Source organism: Sprattus sprattus, assembly GCF_963457725.1.
Source record: "Sprattus sprattus genome assembly, chromosome: 1".
Taxonomy (NCBI): domain Eukaryota; kingdom Metazoa; phylum Chordata; class Actinopteri; order Clupeiformes; family Clupeidae; genus Sprattus; species Sprattus sprattus.
In genome coordinates, this window is record NC_137920.1 from 19,785,440 (window position 1) to 19,794,497 (window position 9,058).

General features: G+C 45.1%; 1 protein-coding gene across 1 annotated transcript in view; it reads left to right on the top strand.

The window, feature by feature from the left end:
- Positions 1-1,269: 1,269 nt before the first annotated feature.
- Positions 1,270-9,058, top strand: part of LOC308374369 (phospholipid phosphatase 3-like) — a 10,762-nt gene continuing 2,973 nt past the window's right edge. Inside the window, exons 1-4 of the mRNA XM_080850147.1 lie at positions 1,270-1,816; positions 5,337-5,494; positions 6,527-6,807; positions 7,436-7,493. Of these exons, the coding sequence (XP_080706273.1) occupies positions 1,648-1,816; positions 5,337-5,494; positions 6,527-6,807; positions 7,436-7,493 (666 nt within the window). The 5' untranslated portion in view covers positions 1,270-1,647. The remainder of the gene's footprint in view (positions 1,817-5,336; positions 5,495-6,526; positions 6,808-7,435; positions 7,494-9,058) is intronic.

The window sequence follows — 9,058 nt, forward strand, 5'->3', positions numbered from 1 at the left end:
CACACACACACACACACACACACACACACACACACACACACACACACACACACACACACACAACAGCAGCTCAGTCACACACAACAGCAGCTCAGTCACACACAACATCAGCTCTCACACACACAAACACTACACCAGCTCTCTCACACACACACACACACACACACACACACACACACAAACACACTACAGCAGCTCTCAGCTCTCTCACACGCACATACACAGACAGTAGTAGCTCCTGCCTGTGTAGACGATCCAAAGCAGATATATGCCTCTCACATTAACACTGCACCTGTCCTGCTCCACATCGCCACATTTAGGACTTCATTCAACTGTTGTGACTGTATATCGCCCCCTTGTGTGTCTGCTTGTTGCTTTTTGTAAATATTTTCTCAGTCTATTCAATCACATCTGCTGTCAGTGATGATGTACATGTCCCAGTCAGAATGAAGAGTTGTTTGTCTTTTGATTTATTCCCTCTCTCTATTTTAGTTGATTAATTATCTGTTTATATATTGAGAGAGTGAGCGTGAGCTTTCCATTGAAGTTTGGTATGTAGTTGTCGTTTTTTCATTCTTTCACTAGATGGCAGCACCTCAAGCCCGATAAAGTGCTTTGGAAGAGAGCACTATTTTATCCTTGTATGTGTAAATATAAGTGGCCAATAAAAATAATTCTGATTGTGATCTATTTAGTTCTGAGGTATGCAGTGCTAGACTGGCATCAACAGTGGTACTATGTATGCTAATTCATGAGTGGTAATTACAGTAGATGCTTGTACTATGAGGACCAATACAAGTTCTTTATTCCATTACAATAATATTTGCCTTTAACAAAAAACATTTTTTTTTAATACTGTTATATTGTGAAACCTTGATATTTTTATTGCAAGGTTATTATTATCATGGAGGTATTATTTGGACGTGGATAGAGTGAAGGATTGTTAGTGTGGAACCAGTGCACAAGTCTTGAACTAACATTTAATTACAAACACACATAAATAATGATTATATTTAAGTCGAGATGAGTATTACTTGATGTACTACCTTAACATCAGATAAATAAAGTATTGGATTGCTCAAGGCAGTGGTGATCTAGAACATATTTTTATAACTGCAGTCTTATAACTGCGTATGATTTGCCGTTCTGAATTCTAATAAGGACGGAACGGGCGGGCAAAGACCAGTGAAGTTGCGTATAATGTAGACGTAGTCGCGGCGGATTTCACCAATTGACGCACACAGACACAGACAGGAGTGAGGGAGGGACCGAGAGAGTGAGAGAGAGAGAGAGGATGTGCAGGTTGTGATAGGGCGCACGGCCGGAGAGTAAAATGAACCGGACAAGAGTTTTGCAATCCCAGCGTAGTTTTCCTCTTTAAGAAAACTATTTTTTGAGGAATGATTAGGGTTACGCCTGCTAGCACGCCGAGCTTTTCATGACTGCACTTCTGGACTAATTTTGTTTTTGGTTAAGTTATGACGGTGGAAGACTTCCCGGCAAGAGTATGAGATGTCATTTGGCGAAGTCTGTAGATAACCTTAGCTGGAGTTCACATTAATTAGCAATATTTGTTATCTAAACGGCTTAAACATATCTTTAATCGGCGGTTGTTTTTACAACTTTATAAATAATAACTGTGGACCAATGCAAGATAAATACAGCCCAAATATTGCCAGTATGCGACCAGCTGATAATTGCGGACCCAGAACAGCGGTTGAAGGGAACGGAATCAAGGACTTCTCTGAAACCCAATATGGGGCGCTCTCCAAACGACGCCTCCTCGTTGGCTTGGATTTACTTTGCTTGTTTGTGGGTAAGTAACAGCAGAAGATGTTGTTAATTTCAGGGGCGCTTGCTTTGTCTTCCCTTTAAGTTTGGTAGGGGCAGCTTTTACGCCTTACTGCATGCATGTAGATGACCCGTATCTGTGTGTGTTTTTTTTTTTAAAGATACCGACAACGTATTCATGTAGGACACACACACACACACACACGCACACACACACACACACACACACACACACACACACACACACACACACACACACACACACACACACACACACACAGATAATCCCTATGCCGATTTGCCACGCAAAAGGTATCACAACCTCAAACTACCTGTGCTTATTGTCATGCAATATTCTACCTCAAATATTAAACAAGCTTAGCTTCACCCACAGGACGGTTATAAAGCGACCCCTCAAGCCCGCTTGCACGTGCTTATTTCACCCTGCCAGCTGGCTGGAGGCTTGCCAGGGAACTCCGGGATTTCCATGACAACATGAGTTCTCAGGGAACTGCGCAACCAAGGGAATTGTGTTCACCATAAATAATTATATAATCCGCTTGTTTAGAATTGTGTTGACCCTTTGAACTTGCCACCCCCCGCCCCTCGAAGAAGTTACGCAATGGCGAATTGAATACAATTTCTACAATAATTCCCAATTCTTCAATTCTTAAATTCTTAACACGGCTAAACAAACTTTTCAAAACAACAAAACGCACAAAATCAGTGCAATGGTTTCGCTTTTTTCTATTCCCGATGTCTGTTAAATAGACTTATTTAATAAGTGTTTACATATTGATGAGATGGAACAGTAGGCTACACACTCACAGTGCAGCCTGCCTACCCATACATGAGAGAGGAAGACATAGAGAGAGAGAGAGAGAGAGAGAGAGAGCACTAATAATTATGGAGGAGAGCGAGAGAGACAAACAGACAGACCACTGATGATGGGGTTATTATTATGATGTTGATGTTGATGGGTGTTCATGTTTGTTTTGTGCATGTGAGTGTCAAGGCTTCGATGTGTTTATGTGAGTGAGTATGTATAGTGTAGGTACCATGCATGGACGTTTGAAACGTTGTATGCCTGTCTACAAAAGTGGTACAACACTATTTGATTTAATCCAGGATTTATTTTTCAACCAGAAGGTGCTAAATTCATCAGTTCATCATCATCATTTTTTTGCCTCTCTCTCCTTTTACATCCTCCCTCTCTCTCTCTCCCTCCCTCTCTCTCCCCCTCATTCTCTCTCTCCCCCTCATTCTCTCTCCCCCCTCATTCTCTCACTCCCCCCTCTCTCTCTCTCTCGCTCCCTCTCTCTCTTTTTTGTTTTTGTTTATGGTTTAGGTCCCTGTATGCCCTCTGGGATTTTGACCCCCACATTCCGTCCCAGGCACTCATCATTTCCCCCTCTCTCTCTTTCTCCCTTTCTCTCTCTCTTCCTCCCTTCCTCTGCCCCTCTATCCCTGCCTCTGCCTCTCTCTCTTTCTCTCTTTCTCTCTCTCTTCCTCCCTTCCTCTGCCCCTCTATCCCTGCCTCTGCCTCTCTCTTTTTTCTTTCTCCTTTTCTCTGTGTCTCTTGTGGAATTCAGACCACTAGTTCAAGTTATGTTTCTCTTTGTTCGAACCTCCCCCCCTCCCCATGTTTCTCATGCTCACCATCTCTTGACTCTCTATCTTTATATTCCCACCTACCCAAGAGGCCACCCCCCCTTCCCTCTCACCCTCCCTCCCCCTCTCCCTCTCTCTCTCATCTTCCCTCTCTCTCTCATCTTCCTCTCTCTTTCAGCCCTTTTCGCTCCTTTGCATGTTCATGGTAAACTCCCCTTGCTGTCTATGTGTTCTATTATTGATGATGTCATAATGGGACCAAATACTTCAGCGTGCTAATTGGAAACAGGCTTCATTGAAGACCAGTTTGTTTTACAGCATCCAACTGTTCGATGCTTTGCAACTCTTCCCTCCCTCTTTCACTCTTTCATGTGCCTCTCTCTATCCCCTGCTCTGCTGTCTGATATACCTTCTTTATTTGTTTGTCTGTTTTCTCTCTTATTGTGTGTCTGTTGTTTCTCTCTACGGCTCTACATGAATCTCCTGCCCCCCCCCCCCCCCTCACACACACACTTCTCTCATTGTCTCCATCTGTTCCTCTTTCTTTCTGTTGATCTGTTTCTCTCTCTCTCTCTCTCTCTCTCTATCTCTCTCTCTTTCCTAACATTCCCAGTCTCTCTATTCTCTCAGACTCCTTCCTCCCCCTGTCTTCCTTCTGTTTCTCTCTCTCTCTCTCTCTCTCTCTCTCTCTCTCTCTCTCTCTCCTCTCTCTCTCTCTATTTTTCTCTCTCCCTTCTTTTCCTTTCTCTTAGGCTCCTTCCTTTCCCTCTCCCTTCTTTTCCTTTCTCTCTCTCTCTCTCTCTGTCTCTCTGTCTCTTTCCCTTCCTCCTTTCCTGTTACTCGTTTAACACTGTTATGCATCATTCCATGTGAGTTCGGGCACAGAATGTAGTTGCCGTGAACACTTGGTTGTGCCAGAACTGCTCTCACATGCTTGGAAGATAGAGCTTAACCCTTTGACACACCAAAAAAAAAACACAGTACATGTCTGATAGAGGCTTGTTTAGTTACTTCAACATTTTAACACATCGGGGCCTTGTGTTATGCTGAGCTGGTATTTAGATTGATTATTGTCTTATCTCTTACTCTCACTCTTTCACACAAACGTAGCTACCTTTCTCAGTACTAACCCCCTTTTGTGAATCCCTTCATATGTCTCTCTCTCTCTTACTGGCTATGATCATGTCACCCAATCATTTTGCCCTGTCTATCTCTATATTTATCTCTCTAACCTTTCCGTGCATGAGCTGAGGTGTGTATACATCAAGCTCATAGAGCTAAGTCACCACAATGCTAATAAAAGGCATGCTTCTTGATCTCAGTTACTCTGGCTGGTGTCTAAATGGGCAACTCTTTCTGTGGTTTTAACACACATCTGAAAAGCCTGTTCTAAAACCCAGCTGTAAAAATAATATGTGTGACATTTTACCCACATGAGCCAAAATGTACTGCTGGTTTTAAGCCTGTCTCTTGTTGAATCTATTGTTTTTTCTTTGGCAACCCAATCAGCTCACAATTTATAGCAAGGAATCTTAAAAAAAGCATTTTATAGAAATATCTGAAACGGAAAAGAAAAAAAAAAAAATTTCCCAAACATCAAAATTTCTTCACATGATATGTATGGGTGAACTGTTAGTTTGAAGTTGCAGCTTGCACTCATGTATTCACCTCTCCTTCTTCCCTCTCTCTCCCTCTCTCTTTCTGTCTCCCTCCCCCTCTTTCTCTCTCTCTCCCTCTCTCTCTCTCTCTCTCTCTCTCTCTCCCTATTTCCCTCCCCCTCCCTCTCTCTCTCTCTCTCCATATCTCCCTCCTTTTCTCTCTCTCTCCCTCCCTCTCCCCCCTTTTCTCTCCCTCATCTCTCTTTGTCTCTCATCCTCTCTCCCTCTCCCCCTCTCTCCCTCTCTCCCTCTCTCCCTCTCTCTCTCTCCTCCTAGCCTCTATTCCATTCTTTGCTTGTGAGCTGAAGGCAGTGTCTCCGTACCGGCGTGGCTTCTTCTGCGGCGACTCCAGCATCACCTACCCCTACCTGGAACATGAAGTCATCCCCGACGGCCTCCTCGTTGCCGGGGGCATCGTCATCACTGGCCTCACGGTAAGCTGCTAATCTGCACCTGACCTGGGCTGCATCTGGGACTGTGTCACTATGCTCACCATCTCTCTCTCTGTCACTATGTGTCACTATACTCACCATCTCTCTCTGTGTCACTATGTGTCACTATACTCACCATCTCTCTCTGTGTCACTATGCTCATCATCTCTCTCTGTGTCACTATACTCCCCATCTCTCTCTGTGTCTCCCTGTGTCACTATGCTCCCCATCTCTCTCTGTGTCTCCCTGTGTCACTATGCTCATCATCTCTCTCTGTGTTTCTCTGCTCACCATATCTCTCTGTGTCACTATGCTCACCACCTCTCTCTATCTGTCGTTATGCTCACCATCTCTCTCTGTGTCACTATGTGTCACCATCTCTCTCTGTGTCACTATGCTCCCCATCTCTCTCTGTGTCACTATATGCTCACCATGGCTGGTCTCACTTATTTAGTGAGTTTTGTTAGTTTCCTATCTTCAAAATTGCCTCTTCTCCCTCTTCCTCTCCCTCAGCTTCATCCCCTTCCCTCCCCCCTCCTCCCTCTCCCTTTTTTCTCTATCTTCTCTCTCTCTCCCTCACTTCCCTCTTCCATCTTTTCTCCCTCTCTCTCTCCTCCATCCCTCCCTCTTCTATCTGTTGTTGTTATTACTGCCATTGGCCCATCCTCATTGTTATGTATTGTGTTATTTAATTGTATATTTTTTTCCATTGAAGATATATTCACTTGAAATTAAATTTACACATACCACATAACTTAGTATGGGTAATAACTTAGCCTGGTACCAAGTCTGCTTTTTAATTACTTTCAATTGGTATCACCAATAGTGATGATGATGATGATAATGATGATGCTGACCCAGTAGCGATGACGATGATGATGATGATGATGAAGAAGAAGAAGAAGAAGAAGAAGAAGATGCTGACCTGAGAGCGGACAATGTGATGACACTAATGAGGAAAAGGAACACTATGTTGTCTTCTCTCTCTTTCATTCTTTCGTTCCCTTTCTTTCTCTCTTGCTCTCTCTCTGTCAGATTGCCTTGGGCGAGTGTTACCGGGTGCGTTTCCGTGGTGTGCACTCCAAGGCCTTCACGCAGAACCTGTACGTCTCCTGTCTCTACAAGGAGCTGGGCAGCTTCCTGTTTGGCTGCTGTGTCAGCCAATCGCTGACCAACATGGCCAAGCTGAGCGTGGGTCGCCTGCGACCTCACTTCCTGCAGGCCTGCGGCGTCTCCTACGCCATGCTCAACTGCACCATGGGAACCTATGTGGCCACGGTCACCTGTAAACACCCCGATCTGGATGAAGAGGCCAGGTTAGAGAGAGAGCGAGTGTGTGTGTGTGTGTGTGTGTGTGTGTGTGTGTGTGTGTGTGTGTGTGTGTGTGTGCGTGTGTGTGTGTATGTGTGTGTGTGTGCGTGTGTGTCACCTGTAAACACCCTGATCTGGATGAAAAGGGAAAATAAGAGAGGGAGAGCGAGTGTGTGTCTGTGTGTGTGTGTGTGTGTGTGTGTGTGTGTCACCAGTAAGCACCCCAACCTTGAGGAAGAGGCCAGGTGTGTGTGTGTAGGTCACCTGTGAACACCATGACCTGGGGAAAGAGGACAGCAGTGTGTGTGTGTGTGTGTAGTTCACCGGCAAACACCCTGATGTGTGTATGGTGTGTGTGTTAAACAGACTGACAAACAGGAGAAGGATTTATTTGAGTTTTCTGTGCTAATATATTTTGTGTATTTACAATATTTTGCACAGAAATACAATATCATAATGCTTCGAGACAACTGTAAATATATTTAACCAGACAGCAAGATGATGATTGATTGAGTGGCAAGATGTGTGCTTGCGTGCATGCCTTTGTGTATGGGTGCTAGCGTGAGTGTGTGTGTGTGGTTGACTGTGTGCCTCTGTTTGAAAATGCCTTTTTCTTGTTTCTCATTTTGATAGGAAGTCATTTTTCTCCGGCCATGCTTCCTTTGCCATGTACACCATGCTCTACTTAGCTGTGAGTATCACACACACACTCACACACACACACGCACGCACGCACGCACGCACGCACGCACGCACGCACGCACGCACGCACGCACGCACGCACGCACGCACGCACGCACGCACGCACTCACGCACGCACGCACGCACACACACACACACACACACACACACACACACACACACACACACACACACACACACACACACACACACACACACACACACACAAATACAAATACAACCTAACACACACATACAAACACACAACATGCACACTCACACAAAGCCTGACACACACACAAAAAGTCTGAAACTGTTTGATTTGGAAGATGCACACATCTTGGCACAAAACACACACACACACACTTGCACACACACACACAGAGCCTCACACACACACACAGATGTTCAGGCAGTCACAAAAGTCTGTAACAGCTTGATTTGGACGCTGCTCACATCTTGGCACATGTACACACACACACACACACACACACACATGTACACACACACGTACACACACACACACACACACACACACTTACAAACACACACACACATACACACATACACACACATGCACAAGGCATTCAAATAAGCCTGAAGCAACTTGATTTGTCAATTTTAGCACACAACTGCCCCCCCCTCCCCCACCAACACACATACAGACACATTGAATCTTGTCTAAACTAGCTTTCACACACTGCGATTCAAAAAAAGACACACACACAAACACACACAGTAGACACTGTAAATTAAATCGGATCCGAACGTGAGTTATTGGGGGGGGGGGGGTGAGTTAGGAGCAGCAATGGGGGGCGGGGTGGGGGGGGGGAGAGGGGGGACGTAGAGATGGAGGAGAAGCGGAACAGACAGCTTTTGTTCTCTCTCTCTTCGTCATTCTCTCTCTCTCTCTCTCTCCCTCCCCAGCTCTCTATTTATCTCCCTCTCTCTATCCCTCCCCATATCTCTCTTTATCTCCCTTTCTCATTCTCTCCCTCCCCATCTCTCTCTTTATCTCTCTCTCTCTCTCTCTCTCTCTCCCTCCCTCTCTCTCTCTCTCCCTCCCCTGCTCTGTCTTTAGCTCCCTCTTCCTCTCGCTGCATCTATTGTATGTGAGGAGAAGGATCCAACTGTCACAGGAGGGAGAAGAGAGGATGGAGGGGTGGGGGGGGGGGGGTTGTGAGACAGAGAGATAATGTGATCATTTGTGAGAGAAAGAGAGAGGAAGAGAGGAGGGGGGAGGGAATGGTGAGAGAAATCAGAGAAAAGAAAAAAGAAAGACAGGTGAGACATACACCTTAGAGTTTCATCAACTTGGGCTTGTTGAATAAACACAAACCCTGGTTGTTGACAGGAGTGTACAGAGGCCTGTCTCCACTACTGAGGAGAGGTGGTTTTAAAGGGTGACCTGACTGGATTGTAGTGTTGAATAGTTATTGCAGGCACCCTGACCCTGACCCTAGGACACTTCAGAACCAGCTCTGTTTATTCTCATTATACAGCTGCCAGTTGGCTTAGCAGTTTTTTCTAACAGAATATTATACAATTACCTCCTACTGCTACTACTACTATAAC